Below are 16,964 nucleotides of genomic sequence, written 5' to 3'. Positions count from 1 at the left end.
TCTGTTTTGTTACATTTATCTGAAAGTTACTGAATACATATCCTGTTTTGTTAGATATATCTGAAAGTTACTGCATAAGAATTCTGTTTTGTTACATATATCTGAAAGTTACTGCACAAGAATTCTGTTTTGTTACATATATCTGAAAGTTACTGAATACATATTCTGTGTTGTTACATATATCTGAAAGTTACTGCATAAGAGTTCTGTTTTGTTAACTATATCTAAGTTACAACTGAAAGCTCTTATTTTTGCCCCAAAGAGTGAATAAATGCTATAATGCAATTTAAAATGCAGTTTCTACTGTTTCTATCAAATTGCAACCCCCCTCCCCCAAGATCAGGTGGAGGGGTCCTCAGGGTAGATCAAAAATACGCAGGGGGTCCAGGACCCCAAAAAGGTGGAGAACCACTGCTCTAGAAAACAACGAGCCCACACCACAAGAGATGTAAAAAAATGGACACAAACCATACAAAAAAAGGCATCGAACAAATCCAGCAGAACAAAACATGAAATAGCCATCGATAAATCAGCTAAGCAGAATAAAATGTAAAATGTTAATGAAATAAGTAAATTGTAAATAAAGGTTGACTAAACGATTGTTACTTTTGAATATATTGCGTTGGCCCGATCATTTTCTAGTAATCCATAGAGATCTTTGACACATTTTGGTTTCATTATTTCAGGGACTTAATATAGAGTTGAGTTTCATTATAGTAGAAAATGAAGATGGGCGGAGTCTTACTAAATTTACCCTTATGAATTAAAAATATGGCTAAAATAAGGGGCGTGTCCAGGTTCTGGGACAATCCTACTGCGTCTCTGGTTCTCCTCGCTGAAGGCTGTTCAGTGGAAATCTGTGAAAGGGTGCTTTTCTGCCTCCTCGGGTCCACGGGGGCCTTTTGTAAAGGGGTTTTCTGGCAAAGGTCTACCAAGAACGTTTAACAATTTTTGCATCATGTACTCATTATGCATACTACTAAAAGAGCCACGGGGATAGTAAACAATGTAGGATCTCATCGCCACACCAACATACTGACACGGTGTGTTAGTTCTTGGAGCTGGTAGAATATAAGACTGCACAAATAATGTACAAAAGAAGAAGTAATGTTCTTCCTGGCAACATACAAAAAATGTTCTCAGGAAGAGAGGGGGGTTATAACTTGAAGAGCACATTGTAGTGAATAAGGGGGGGCAGCCCGGGAACCGCCACAGCCGGGACGCGAACCCGGGTTTCCCGCACTACGGGCGACAACGTTAACCAGTCGACCAAAGGGGCCGACCTGTTAGCCAAGGGCTAACGTGTCTACTTATTGGTGTACGTTACACTACCCCCTCCTTCAGGATAGGGCGTCCCCGACCGGACCGTCACAGCCGGGGGTCGACTAAAGGGCCCAACCCGTTAGCCATGTCGGACCCTTCAGTCGACTGGTTAACGTTGTCGCCCGCAGTGCAAGAGATACGGGTTCGCGTCCCGGCTGTGGTGGTTCCCGCGGCTGCCCCCCGAATTCGCTCCCTCTCCACGGATCATGTCCAGATTGCTTCTGGTGTTTCCCCCTGGTGGCACACTCTCCGATCGTGCCCAACTTGCTTCTGATGGCTGCCGCTGGTGGCTCCCTCTCCACGGATCATGTCCAGCTTGCTTCTGGTGGCTTCCCCATGGCTTGAAGGGCTGGCTGCCCACCCCTGAGTGCGGTAGACTCGCTGGGTAGTGTCCGAGGGGCCGAGTCCAGAGGAAACGGAAAATGTCTTCTCTTTCAGAACAAGTCCAACGCAGAGCTCCTGCCGCGTCCTGCCCCGACCATGCAACGGAAGAGAGCCAGCCCTTCAAGCCATGGGGAAGCCACCAGAAGCAAGCTGGACATGATCCGTGGAGAGGGAGCCACCGGCGGCAGCCATCAGAAGCAAGTTGGGCACGATCGGAGAGTGTGCCACCAGGGGGAAACACCAGAAGCAAGCTGGACACGATCTCAAGAGAGGGAGCTTCAACCCAAGTTACTCTCTGCCCCATCTGTGCAACCAAAGACATTCTGACACCAATGCAGCAAACTCGGGGGGGGGGGGCAGCCGCGGGAACCGCCACAGCCGGGACGCGAACCCGTATTTCTTGCATCGCGGGCGACAACGTTAACCAGTCGACTAAACGTGTCTACTTATTCGTGTATGTTACACTATGCGTTTCAATTTGTGGGGTTTATTTGTGGAATGGTTCAGATGTAGAACTCAGCAACCTTGTTTCTATGTGTTGACGATGTAGTTTTTTTCCTCTGAGTGTGGGGACATGCTGGATGGGCACTGCACGATGATTATGTGTGTGTCAATAGGATATACATTAAGGTAATTAAGTTATATTTCATTAACACTGAGGTAAAGACTGTAGTTATACATGATAAACATTAATGTAATCATTTATGTGTATATATGATGAACATTAAATTTATCATTTAAGCTATGAAAAGGGGGGATAGGAACAAATAAGTCTATACTTCTTCCTGCTCCTTTTGGACATTTAGTATTTATTTATTTATTTTTGTTTATTGAGAATTTGCTGTTCATGTTTGCTGTTCATTTTATTTGTTTTTCTTGTTACATTTTCTTACTTATTATTTGTTACATTTTCGAAATAAAATATATTCTATTATAATCTGTTCTATATTTATGATAAAACTATTACTAAAAAGCCCTGGCATCATATGACCTCACAAGTGGCCTTATTGATTCGTGGAATTTGAGAGAATTTGGACATAGCACCTTCCAGAACCTAGAAAAAAAAGCCCAACAACAAAAGAACAAAACCCAAAGATTAATGGTTGCCTCTGTCTCAGCCATACCGCAGAACAGAGATCGTAGGCTCTCTACTCTGTGAGCCATACCTCGCCCACTCGTTTTAGTTGCTGTTTGCACCTAACAGCGCTAGAGGGCGCACGCAAATGCTGGAGAAAGCGAGTATCCCACTCAGGTAGACCATTTGTGATTTCACTGTCAGCCGAAATAGTGGCAGTCATTATTGATTCATTATTAATATCTGACCAGTTATCAGTACATACAGCAGAAATAGTGGCAGTCATTATTGATTCATTATTAATATCTGACCAGTTATCAGTACATACAGCAGAAATAGTGGCAGTCATTATTGATTCATTATTAATACCTGACCAGTTATCAGTACATACAGCAGAAATAGTGGCAGTCATTATTGATTCATTATTAATACCTGACCAGTTATCAGTACATACAGCAGAAATAGTGGCAGTCATTATTGATTCATTATTAATACCTGACCAGTTATCAGTACATACAGCCGAAATAGTGGCAGTCATTATTGATTCATTATTAATACCTGACCAGTTATCAGTACATACAGCAGAAATAGTGGCAGTCATTATTGATTCATTATTAATACCTGACCAGTTATCAGTACATACAGCAGAAATAGTGGCGGTCATTATTGATTCATTATTAATATCTGACCAGTTATCAGTACATACAGCCGAAATAGTGGCAGTCATTATTGATTCATTATTAATACCTGACCAGTTATCAGTACATACAGCAGAAATAGTGGCAGTCATTATTGATTCATTATTAATACCTGACCAGTTATCAGTACATACAGCAGAAATAGTGGCAGTCATTATTGATTCATTATTAATACCTGACCAGTTATCAGTACATACAGCAGAAATAGTGGCAGTCATTATTGATTCATTATTAATACCTGATCAGTTATCAGTACATACAGCAGAAATAGTGGCAGTCATTATTGATTCATTATTAATACCTGACCAGTTATCAGTACATACAACCGAAATAGTGGCAGTCATTATTGATTCATTATTAATACCTGACCAGTTATCAGCACATACAGCAGAAATAGTGGCGGTCATTATTGATTTATTATTAATATCTGACCAGTTATCAGTACATACAGCCGAAATAGTGGCAGTCATTATTGATTCATTATTAATATCTGACCAGTTATCAGTACATACAGCCGAAATAGTGGCAGTCATTATTGATTCATTATTAATATCTGACCAGTTATCAGTACATACAGCAGAAATAGTGGCAGTCATTATTGATTCATTATTAATACCTGACCAGTTATCAGTACATACAGCAGAAATAGTGGCAGTCATTATTGATTCATTATTAATATCTGACCAATTATCAGTACATACAGCAGAAATAGTGGCAGTCATTATTGATTCATTATTAATACCTGACCAGTTATCAGTACATACAGCAGAAATAGTGGCAGTCATTATTGGCTTACAGTGGGTTGAAGAGGTCAGACTTGATAGGGTGGTGATATGCACAGACTCAATAGCAGTCTTGGAAAGTATACAGTCAGCAAAAACTGTCCGAGAAGCTTTAATCATTGAAATTCACCATAATTTACGAAGACTACGCGGAGGTGGTGTAGACGTACAGTTCTGCTGGGTAGCAGCACATGAGGGACTGGAAGGGAACGAGTGTGCAGACAAACCAGCAAAAAGGGCTTCGCAAAAGGAAATAACAGCGTCAGTCCCACTTGGAAAAAGGAGAAGGAAAAAGCAGTGATTAAGAGGAAAGGAATGGAGATATGGCAGAAAAGGTGGGAGGAAGACTAAAAAGGAAGGGGGTATTACAAAATACAAAAATATGTCACAACAAAGAATCATAAAGAAAGGAGCAGAAGGGAGGAGACCGTCGTAACAAGAGTAAGACCGGATCACACAGGATTAAATGGCAGCTGGTTCATAATGGGGGAAAATGGGGGGCAGTGGTCCGTGTGAGAACTGTGGCGTTAAAGAAAACGCTGAACATGTAACAGGACATTGTAACAAGTGGGGAGAGAAAGGTCACAGGATGAAGTCCGAGAGGCGGGGCGGAAGTGGAATCTGATGGGGACACTGGGGACAGAGAGAGAGGGGATTAACATCACCAGCAAGGCACCGTGTTTACTTTCTTGAGTGACCCAAGGCTGACGGGTAGGATTTAATAAGGTGACATGACGTTACAGACTCTTGTACAGTAGGTGGCGCTATGCACCTTGAAGTCGTTTGCGATCCGCCAGTAAACAGAGGGAGGAAGAAGCGCAGGCGTCCCCTCGGGTGGTGACTGCAGTTGACGTGGTTCTTAGCAGGAGTCGGTCCATTTGGACGGAGCCGGTATCAGGCGTGATGTCTTCATGATAAAACAGCGTCTGATGATCAAAAGAAGAGAACGTGGTTTTGTTGCGAGGGCGCACAACATGATTGCGACATCCATCTACCTGAGACTTTAATCTGCGGGCACCATGATCTCTCTTGTACGCTCAAAACGTTTAATTGAGTATTCGAGTAATGGAAATAAAAAGAAAGGGAGGATAAGATTTTGGCAAGGCCATTTTTCTTCCTGCCAAAATGGCGCTACCTCCCAGCTGAAGATTGTTGTGTAGTCGGCTCATTCATTGTTCATGCATTGCAATACCACCACGCCACCAGAGGGCGCAGTAGCCTAATGATTGTTGCTGAGTGTAGTACGGTGCTGAGGGTGATGAAGAAGTGAGATAAAAAAGAAAGGAGTTGAAAAACGTACGGTGTTCGTCTCTTGCCTCGTTATCATTTTACAGCTATACTAATGTGATAAAGTCTAGTATAGGACAAAGATGCACCAACTTTACTTTACATTCTGACCTCTGATCAATTAGTACAAGTATTTGGTTCTAATGGCGACAGGGACAAAATTAGGAAGAGGGTAAGATCTTGGAAAGGCAGTTTTTATGCCTGTTTACCCCTCCTCCTTGTTTTTGTTTTTTTTACTATTCAAGGTGTCACCAGATTAACATTATAGTGGGGTCGTGATTCAGCAACTTGCCCAGATTTTTCAGCAGCTTTTGTCGAAATTGATATTCAAAAGCGAGGCGACAGTTAGTTCGGCTTTCTGTCACACGTCAGCATGGCGACGGCAACGCGCCCTCGTTTGGGTTTCCGCCTGCTTGGCAGAAAGGCGGCGTTGTCACTGCCTATCTAGATCTCTATGTGTACTAAGCCAGTGGTTCTCAACCTTTTTGGGGTCCTGGACCCCCTGCGTATTTTTGATCTACCCTGAGGACCCCTCCACCTGATCTTGGGGGAGGGGGGGTTGCAATTTGATAGAAACAGTACAAACTGCATTTTAAATTGCATTATAGCATTTATTCACTCTTTGGGGCAAAAATAAGAGCTTTCAGTTGTAACTTAGATATATGTAACAAAACAGAATTCTTATGCAGTAACTTTCAGATATATGTAACAAAACAGAATATGTATTCAGTAACTTTCAGATATATGTAACAACACAGAATATGTATTCAGTAACTTTCAGATATATGTAACAAAACAGAATATGTATTCAATAACTTTCAGATATATGTAACAACACAGAATATGTATTCAGTAAGTTTCAGATATATGTAACAAAACAGAATATGTATTCAGTAACTTTCAGATATATGTAACAAAACAGAATATGTATTCAGTAACTTTCAGATATATGGAACAAAACAGAAGTGGAACAAAACAGCGAGATCTCTTATTAAAATACAATAAATTACACTTGTGAAACAGATGTAATTAGAGAAAAAAGTCCTGTTAGCCTTTATAGTTTAGGTAGATAAAGGTCTCAGTCACATTTGAGTAAAATAATCCTATTTCTATAAATGTCATAGGATCTTTTTCTTAAAGATATTTTATTTTCACGGACCCCTTGCAATTACACCACGGACCACTAGGGGTCCGCGGACCCCCGGTTGAGAAACACTGTACTAAGCCGTATACCCGCCTATCACTACTGCCGTGGAAAACCGACAGTCCCGCGCATGCGCGCATCGTGTGAAAATATCAAATAACTTCAACATGTGTGGGTTAAATTTTATTCCATAAGTATGTCCGAATTGTACGCCCAATTCGGCAGTAATCGCGTCTCATCTTCTGTTATTTTGAAGTGCAACGTTGTTAAGAAGCGATACAACGTTCCGGAAGTCGCTTTTAGCCACTTCCGCTTTCGTGTGCTTCCGGGTTGTTTTGTTTTTCTTGTCCTCCAAACCCGACGCCGGCTGGGCCGTAGGAAGTATCAGATGACGTTCGGCGTCCTCTGCAAAGAACGTTATTCGTGTTTGTCGTCTGTTAGTAGAAACTGATTTTCTGTGTAGAATCACTTTCTCCCGTGAAACGTAAAGTGGGAGCAGCGTTGTGGGGCTGCTAGGCGTTGCTGCGTAGCCTTACGCGCTTCCGTAGGCTTGCTCTCGTTGCCTCATTGCAGGGTCATCACAGTCCTTCTGTATCATCCCGACATGCCAATCTAGGTCCAAATAAAGCCCGTAGTGGTGAGTAACAGACGAAATTAGAAAATGGAAAAAAAATGAAGCCTTTGGTATTAAACAAGGTAATAGAGCATTCACACTAAGATGGAGGACGTTACACCAGTTTAAAGGATGTGATGCTGTCGACTTACAGAATGGCCATGCGTCTGCCTCTCTAGTCTACAGGGTTGATAGTTTATAATGTTTTACCCTCTCTCGTTTATTCTCCTGCAGAACTCAGCCCAGAAGATAAAACACTGCCACACAATAAAAATGTGAGAAGCTGGTAAAATATTTTTGGTAAGACTTTAGTATGGGGAACGTAGTCACCATTAATTGGGTGCTTATTAGCATGCAAATTAGCAACATATTGGCTCTTAATTGGTCATTATTACGTACTCATTAATGCCTTATTCTGCATGGCCTTATTATACAGCCAGTAAGCCATTAACTATGAGTTTTCCCTCTATAACCTCAGAAGTATTGCTTATTAGTAGTACCATCTCAATATGCTTTGCTTAGTGTGGACTTTATAAGGTGGTAGTACCACAAGAAGAGTTATTCTCCCTTACTAACACTTAATGAATATGGTCTGTTCTTACATAACAAAACACAAAACTACAAGTGTTCGTAGTGTTAAATTACTGTAAATTAAGTTTTTGTTACTTAGAATATGTTCCCCATACTAAAGTGACATCTTGATCATTACTAATTCACTAGTAATTACGTTTTTTTATGTTCCCCATACTAAAGTGTTACCATATTTTTTTTATTTGAAGTCAATGAAGAATAGTGATGCTTTTTCCCCCCCTTCGCTAAAACTGTGTGCTTTTACTTTTTGAAGGGCTGGACTGAAATACCACATTTCTCTGCCTGTGGCAGCAGGCGCCCTATTAGTGGGCCTCCCCTACTCCATCTCCTTAGCTGCCCAGTGGATGTACGGCTGGCCAAATAAAGCCGGTTATAAGAAGTACACAGAAGCTTTGAAACCGAGGTAACTTCAAACAGCTGATGTATGAATGTGTGTGTGTGTGTGTGTGTGTGTGTGTGTGTGTGTGTGTGTGTGTGTGTGTGTGTGTGTGTGTGTGTGTGTGTGTGTGTGTGTGTGTGGCGAAGTGGGTGGGCAGTATCCATTTGTTCATGTATAATGGGGAGGATCCACCGAAAGCAAGCATACACAATGAAATACTTTGAGCAAATGCATTCATTGCCCAGGTTCAGAAAAGGAGAGGGACAGAGGAAATAACGGCAAATACATAAACATGCATGTTTCTTTTCAAGATGGCTAAAAGGATGTTATTTGATAACTCGAATCTGTCGGCCTCCTTCAGGCGAATATACTGTTTGACTAGAGCTGTGCTGGAAACTCTCAAATACCTGCAGTATGGGAAACTTTACTTTCAGTGGAGGTCATGGTACAACAATGATAAAAACCGCGAGCATTATGAAAAGGTAAGTTGTTCCTAATGATGTTATTGTGTAAGACAGAAATTAAGACGGAACGCTTGCCTGTTCCCATATAGACCCTCTCTCTCTTTCTATGTATCTGTCTGCCCGTCTGCCAGTCTGTCTGTCTATATGTGCATGTCAGAAATAGAAGTTGATATAACAGGTATATTTTAGTAATCCAAATAGAAATTTCTTTTTACCCTCTGGTGGGGATGTAGGGTCAATTAACTCCTGCCAACCACAGGAATAGGTAGTTTTTTTCTTTCCTTCTCTTTTTTTTAATTTGTTCCCCATTTTTCTTCCCAATTGTATCTGGCCAATACCCCACTCTTCTGAGCCATCCCAGTCGCTGCTCCACCCCTTCTGCCGATCCCGCGAGGGCTGCAGACTACCACATGCTTCCTCCGATGCACGTGGCGTCACCAGCCGCTTCTTTTCACCTGACAGTGAGGAGTTTCACCAGGGGGACGTAGCATGTGGGAGGATCACGCTATTCCCCCCAGTTCCCCCTCCCCCCTGAGCAGGCGCCCTGACTGACCAGAGGAGGCGCTACTGCAGCGACCAGGGCACATACCCACATCCGGCTTCCCACCCACAGACACAGCCAATTGTGTCTACAGGACGCCTGACCAAGCCAGAGGTAACATGGGGATTCGATCCGGCGATCCCCATGTTGGTAGGCAACAGAATAGACTGCCATGCTACCCGGATGCCCCAGGAATAGGTATAGTTAAGTGTCTTGCTCAGAGGCACTATGACTGATATGGCCACACAAGTCTTGAATATGGGAGGTGATTTCCCCAACTTCAGACTATCATGCTATCCTTCCATTAGGTGTTTGTTCAGGTTATCGTGCCACCCACCTGTGGGAGTGAACAGACATCCAAATTTTATTTGGGACAGTCCTAGCATCAAACCACTTTCCATCTGAAAATAACTATCTGAAAATATACCAACATGTCCTAGTTTTCATTCTACCCCACAAAAGTTAGCAAGGCCCAGTGCCCTGCTTTAAGCATTTGAAAATCATACTATGTAAAACTCAAAATTGTCCATACGCTTCAAAGGGGATCGCCTTTGGCCGTCGCGGAAACAAGCTGGACTTATACTTCCCCCCCACAGTGGGCAGGTGTGGAGATGGGCCGGTACCGCTGGTGGTTTTCATCTACGGTGGTGCGTGGAGTTCAGGAGAGAGGTCCACATACTGTCTACTGGCCAGGCAGATGGCCGAAGAGCTGAGTGCAACAGTCATTTGCCCGGACTATTCCACATATCCAAAGGTAAGTGTCTCAAAGTGATTTGTGTGACAAGTCTTATGATTGTTCAGAGAGACAGTACATAGGTGTGGACTTACAACACCTGTGTATAGAGCTGTGTTTCTACCTCTTAGATTTGAGTTACATAGGGGCTGTATTGTTGTGTCAGATACATAAAGATGCGGATTGTGATGGAATAAGTGTAATGGCGTCACATTTTAATTTTGGCACATGGCCTGACATTTGATCTGATTTTCTCCCCAGGGGAATGTTTTAGCCATGGTCCAAGACATCGCTGACTGCTTGGTTTGGGCACGAGAGAGCGCACAGATGTTCAACTTTGACAAAGTAAGACATTTCCATAAATGTTCTTTTGAAACTGAAAAGAGCTGATGAATAACCTTCACAAGTTAAACTATTCCTAAGAATTACTCAGTAAAATAAAGCCCTTTGTGATAAAGCAGTCATTACCGAAGTCCCCTTACTTTTGTCTAAATAGCACCTAAGCTGTCTGCCTGCTCTTTCTAAGTGATTAAATGAGCATATGATACCAAGAAGAAACATTTCTGGAGCAGTTTATTCAAACAGAGCTCACAAACCTGCTTTAACAATCAGGTCAAGTTTATTTGTATTTAGCCCTAAATTGCAGTTTTGTTTTTGTTCCCCCCCCCCCAATTTGTACTTGGCCAATTACCCCACTCCTCCGAGCCAGCCTGGTCGCTGCTCCACCCCCTCTGCCGATTACCCACGACATCCGGCTTCCCACCTGCAGACACGGCCAATTGTGTCTGTAGGGACACCCAACCAAGCCGGAGGTAACACGGGGATTCGAACCGCCGATACCCGTGTTGGTAGGCAACGGAATAGACCGCCACACCACCCGGATGCCCTACATCACAGTTATAGTGTCAGAGGGCTTTCCATTCACATCATGAGAATGAGGTAGATACAGTGAATGGCAACAGACAGCACCCCCCCCCCATCCTGAGACCTGCGATTCAGATAAAGAAAAACTTTTTAAAAATAACTACTTAAAAATGAGTAAGAAAAACGAGTAAGAAAATGGAAGAAACCATCAGAGGAGGGTTCCTTCGTCTAGATAGGCAGGCATGCAGTAGGTACTGTGTGGGCATGGTAGACAATACGATAACTGATTTACAGATTAAACACTTAATGAATACACTGTGATAATACAATGCAAACAACAACCTCTCAGCCCCCCCCTAATCCCTTTTTAACTGCCTCCACCAAATAAAAACCTGGATGTCATCAAAACTACTTGAGCTAAATACCAATAAGACTGAGTTCATGGTTGTGGGTTCCAAGGCGCTGCTCCGGAAGGTTGGAGACCTTCTCAGCATGGATGGCTGCTCCATCTGCCCATCCCCAGAAGTCTGCAACCTTGGTGTCATTCTGGACTCCCCCCTCTCATTCCAGTCACACATCAAATCTGTCACCAAATCTGCTTTCTTTCACCTCAGAAACATCTCCAGATTCCAGCCATTACTCTCAGACTCCGTGGCAGAGACCCTCATCCATGCCTTCATCACCTCCCATCTGGATTATTGCAATGGAGTCCTGTCTGGCGTACCTAGCAAAGCCCTAGACAGGCTTCAGTATGTGCAGAATTCAGCTGCCAGGGTGCTCACCCGCACCAAGCCCTGGCAACACATCACTCCCTCCCTTGTCCACCTTCACTGGCTCCTGGTCAAATCCCGCATTTCCTATAAAATCTCCTCCTCACCTATAAATCCTTCCATGCCCATACCCCCCCATTACCTATCAGACCTCCTCAACCCCTATATTCCATCCCGGAATCTGGACATGGGCCTGCTTTCCATTCCCCACACCAGCCTGCAGACTTGTGGGGATAGAGCCTTTAGTGTGGCAGCCCCCCACCCTCTGGAGCTCTCTTCCAGCGGAGAGCCACAACACTGCTTCTTTGGACAATTTTAAAAGACTGCTGAAAACCTACCTTCTTACTAAGGCCTGTGTTCGGTACTCATATGATCTTTGTTTTAATTTTTTTTAAAAAAAATTTTTTAATCTAGTGTAAAGCGTCCTTTGGTTCCTTGAAAGGCGCTATACAAGACTAAGTTGTTGTTGGTAAAAACGAAGACATACAAGACATTCAAAGCACATTGAAACCATCTTATACAAGAATATCTCATGGGTCTCGCCGTGTTTGATGCCCCCCATACGATGTACACTACCGTTCAAAAGTTTGGGATCACCCAAACAATTTTGTGTTTTCCATGAAAAGTCACACTTATTCACCACCATATGTTGTGAAATGAATAGAAAATAGAGTCAAGACATTGACAAGGTTAGAAATTATGATTTGTATTTGAAATAAGATTTTTTTTACATCAAACTTTGCTTTCGTCAAAGAATCCTCCATTTGCAGCAATTACAGCATTGCAGACCTTTGGCATTCTAGCTGTTAATTTGTTGAGGTAATCTGGAGAAATTGCACCCCACGCTTCCAGAAGCAGCTCCCACAAGTTGGATTGGTTGGATGGGCACTTCTTGCGTACCATACGGTCAAGCTGCTCCCACAACAGCTCAATGGGGTTCAGATCTGGTGACTGCGCTGGCCACTCCATTACCGATAGAATACCAGCTGCCTGCTTCTGCTCTAAATAGTTCTTGCACAATTTGGAGGTGTGTTTAGGGTCATTGTCCTGTTGTAGGATGAAATTGGCTCCAATCAAGCGCTGTCCACGGGGTATGGCATGGCGTTGCAAAATGGAGTGATAGCCTTCCTTATTCGGAATCCCTTGTACCCTGTACAAATCTCCCACCTTACCAGCACCAAAGCAACCCCAGACCATCACATTACCTCCACCATGCTTAACAGATGGCGTCAGGCATTCTTCCAGCATCTTTTCATTTGTTCTGCGTCTCACAAACGTTCTTCTTTGTGATCCAAACACCTCAAACTTGGATTCATCCGTCCACAACACTTTTTTCCAGTCTTCCTCTGTCCAATGTCTGTGTTCTTTTGCCCATCTTAATCTTTTTCTTTTATTGGTCAGTCTCAGATATGGCTTTTTCTTTGCCACTCTGCCCTGAAGCCCAGAATCCCGCAGCCGCCTCTTCACTGTAGATGTTGACACTGGTGTTTTGCGGGTACTATTTAATGAAGATGCCAGTTGGGGACCTGTGAGGCGTCTGTTTCTCAAACTAGAGACTCTAATGTACTTATCTTCTTGCTCAGTTGTGCAACGCGGCCTCCCACTTCTTTTTCTACTCTGGTTAGAGCCTGTTTGTGCTGTCCTCTGAAGGGAGTAGTACACACCGGTGTAGGAAATCTTCAATTTCTTAGCAATTTCTCGCATGGAATAGCCTTCATTTCTAAGAACAAGAATAGACTGTCGAGTTTCAGATGAAAGTTCTCTTTTTCTGGCCATTTTGAGCGTTTAATTGACCCCACAAATGTGATGCTCCAGAAACTCAATCTGCTCAAAGGAAGGTCAGTTTTGTAGCTTCTGTAACGAGCTAAACTGTTTTCAGATGTGTGAACATGATTGCACAAGGGTTTTCTAATCATCAATTAGCCTTCTGAGCCAATGAGCAAACACATTGTACCATTAGAACACTGGAGTGATAGTTGCTTGAAATGGGCCTCTATACACCTATGTAGATATTGCACCAAAAACCAGACATTTGCAGCTAGAATAGTCATTTACCACATTAGCAATGTATAGAGTGTATTTCTTTAAAGTTAAGACTAGTTTAAAGTTATCTTCATTGAAAAGTACAGTGCTTTTCCTTCAAAAATATGGACATTTCAATGTGATCCCAAACTTTTGAACGGTAGTGTAGGTAAATTGGAGGGGGAGGTTGTCGAAATACGTGTTTTACCGCTGACAGAAGACTAAGCATAGATTTTATCACTTTGAAGAAGCTGTGTGTTGAGGTCTCATATTTGTCAAAATTATCACCAGCCCAATCACTCAACATGTTTTCTGCTCAGAAGGTCCTGGGTTCAAGCCCCGGGGTAGTCCAACCTTGGGGGTCGTCCCGGGTCCTCCTCTGTGTGAAGTTTGCATGTTCTCCCCGTGTCTGTGTTTGGTTTTCCTCCAGGTGCTCCGGTTTCCTCCCACCCACTGATTTTTCAACACCGGTCGAATACAAGACTTAAATTTACACTTTATTTTTAAATGGTGGCACAGTGGTTAGCGCGGTCGCCTCATAGCAAGAAGGTCCTGGGTTCGAGCCCCAGGGTAGTCCATCCTTGGGGGTCATCCCGGGTCGTCCTCTTGTTTGCATGTTCTCCCCGTGTCAGTGTGGGTTTCCTCCGGGGGCTCCGGTTTCCTCCCACAGTCCAAAGACATGTAGGTCAGGTGAATCAGCCGTACTAAATTGTCCCTAGGTATGAATGTGTGTGTGTGTGTGTGTGTGTGTGTGTGTGTGTCTATGTGTCGGCCCTGTGATGGCCTGGCGGCCTGTCCAGGGTGTCTCCCCACCTGCTGCCCAATGACTGCTGGTATAGGCTCCAGCATCCCCGCGACCCTGAGAGCCGGGGATGCGGTTCAGATAATGGATGGATGGAAATTGTAAAATAGAGCTTCACTGCCGCTTCAGACATGTTGCGAGGGCCTTACTTTCATCATTCTTTGCTTGCACACCCAGACTCGTCCCTTGTTCATGGGGAATAAATCTCATGACTGCATATCATCAAATGTATGACTGTCCCTTTCCTTTGACCACAGGACAACATAGTGTTGGTTGGCCATTCCGCTGGAGCACATCTGTGTGCACTGACTACTTTCTTCCTGCTTGACTTGAGAGAGGAGCTCTTCATTGAGGCAGCTAAGCAGCAGGGAGTTACTTCAGCGATAAGAGGAGTTATCGGTAAGACAGCCACTGCGTGACTCAGTAGTGGTTCCTATGGGTCAGTTTGATTCTGCAGAACCCTCGGCCTTATGACCTTTCGCAGTTTCACAAATATGTGACTTTATAGCACTAAACTGTCCGTCTTAACGTGCTGGACTGAAACCCAACAGCTGGTGTTTTCTGTCATTTTTTCAGTGTTTGGCGGCACGGTGGCGCAGTGGTTAGCGCTGTCGCCTCACAGCAAGAAGGTCCGGGGTTATGTCAGGCCAAATTGTGTCCGGGCTGCCAAAATGTGTACGTGTGAGGTCATCGCACTGCATCCCTGACTTTCCTCTCTCACTAGTTCGTAGAGTCCTAATATTGCAGGCAAAAGCAGGTTTAATAGTGTACTCTTTTCAGCTACATCGTACAATACATGCGCAGGGTCATCTTTTATATTCGACTTGAAAATCTCGTCCATGCTACATAATGGTAGCTAGCTAGTTTGCTAGCTAGCTAGCAAGGTGATCAACGAGTAGATGAACTTTCGCCTAAAAGTATGCTTTTTTTGTGCTTTTCGAAAAACATATCCTAATATAAACAACTGCAAGTCTAATATAAAAGGTGACCCTGCACGTGTATTGTACTAAAACGAATACAATGACGAGTGCGATGTGCGATGACGTCACCCAGACACATTTTGGCAGCCCGGACACAATTTGGCTCATCCCAGGTCGTCCTCTGTGTGGAGTTTGCATGTCCAAGATATCTGTCCTCGTCACCATTTCTGAACAGGTTTGAGTGGCGTGTACAACATTATGGACCATTACGAGCACGAACAGATGCGAGCTGTGGAGTACGTGTCCACCATGCACAAAGCCATGAACGGCGTGGAGAACTTCCCGTACTATTCCCCCACACACCTGCTGAAGACGTTCAGCCCGGACAAACTGGCAAGGTGGGAGAACCGAACAGTTCTGACTTCTGCAACAAAGTCGACACTAAAAGCCACACATTTGACACCTGAACACACAAAGGCTGGCGTATTCCGGCTGTTCATTTATCCTTTTACAACTGATGGTGCTTGCTTTACTCCGTACATTGTGAACTGTCGATATTTCAGTTTTTGATTGGGGAGCGGGCGGTCTGCTCACATTTTGGTGCTTTTAGTCTTTGGTCTTCTGGCGAGGAAGAAGGATTTTCAAAGTCTCAGGGGAGGACAATCTGGCAGGTTTGAGTCCCAGCCCGGTTTCACCACATACCGTTTTACAGGCGGTTGGCTTAACCACTCAGCTGGCTCAGATCATACATAATATTTCTTAAGAATTTCTTGGTTATTTTGATTCTTTTTGGTAAAATGTGTTGAAAATCCTCAAACTGCCAACCTGCAACTTGACAATGTTTACCTCCGATGAAGCTTTTCTGCAATCAAACATAGGCATGTGTTACTGGAGATAGAAAGACAGACAAACAAATACACAGAAAGATAGGTAAATATGACGTGACCACTCAGGAGCTCCCTAGGAAATATATAGCACAATGTGGCGAAAGAAACATTGAACACCGCTGTAAGTGTAAAAAAAACCTAATTAACCTCACATTCCAAACAAAGTTGTTGTTTTTTTTTTCTCGTATAACCATGAATCTGTGATTTAACATCTCGTGTTCTGACTTCCACCAGGGTGCCCCCCTTCGGCTTAATCCATGGAACCACTGACATCATCGTTCCTGCTGAGTCTTCTATGAGGTTCTCCAAGCTCTTCACGTCGCTGTCGCTGAAGGTGTCACTGTACCTGCTGCCCAAAGTCAACCACACCAACATCGTCACCGACCTCATGACCCCGGACAGGCACTTCTACCACACCGTCTACGGCTGTATCAAACAAGAGTACAGAAAACTGACAGGGACCTAATGAAGTCCAGCCCATTCCATCATTAGAGAATTTGGGGTAAAAAAAAACAAACAAACAAAAAACATCCAGTTGTTACTTATATTTCATAATGTGCCACATGCTTTTTTTTGTTTTGTTTAAAGGCTCTGTTGTAATTCCTCCAATTAATAGTTTTACACTTCCTCGGTTTACCTTATTTCTGTTTCCATGGAGATGATTCTTTTTCTTTTTCTTCTTTTT

At 43.5% G+C, this 16,964-nt stretch overlaps 1 protein-coding gene across 1 annotated transcript; it reads left to right on the top strand.

Annotated features, from left to right (window-relative positions):
- Window positions 1-7,073: 7,073 nt before the first annotated feature.
- Window positions 7,074-16,745, top strand: si:dkey-193c22.1 (uncharacterized protein LOC567837 homolog). The gene is made up of 9 exons (XM_056280357.1): window positions 7,074-7,330; window positions 7,541-7,581; window positions 8,151-8,300; window positions 8,638-8,758; window positions 9,823-10,035; window positions 10,276-10,359; window positions 14,730-14,871; window positions 15,628-15,790; window positions 16,514-16,745. Coding segments are annotated over exons 2-9 (1,107 nt in total). The 5' UTR covers window positions 7,074-7,330; window positions 7,541-7,579.
- The last annotated feature ends 219 nt before the right edge of the window (window positions 16,746-16,964 follow it).

The sequence above is a fragment of the Lampris incognitus genome, chromosome 1 (assembly GCF_029633865.1).
Source record: "Lampris incognitus isolate fLamInc1 chromosome 1, fLamInc1.hap2, whole genome shotgun sequence".
NCBI classification, from domain to species: Eukaryota; Metazoa; Chordata; class Actinopteri; order Lampriformes; family Lampridae; genus Lampris; species Lampris incognitus.
Note: the sequence above shows the minus strand (reverse complement) of the source record. Positions and strands in the feature narration are given on the sequence as shown.

Bases quoted from the DNA above. Each gene is read 5' to 3' on its own strand.
- si:dkey-193c22.1 (XM_056280357.1), top strand. The intron at 10,360-14,729 runs GTAAGACATTTC...CTTTGACCACAG, and splicing joins AGATGTTCAACTTTGACAAA to GACAACATAGTGTTGGTTGG. The intron at 15,791-16,513 runs GTGGGAGAACCG...GACTTCCACCAG, and splicing joins AGCCCGGACAAACTGGCAAG to GGTGCCCCCCTTCGGCTTAA.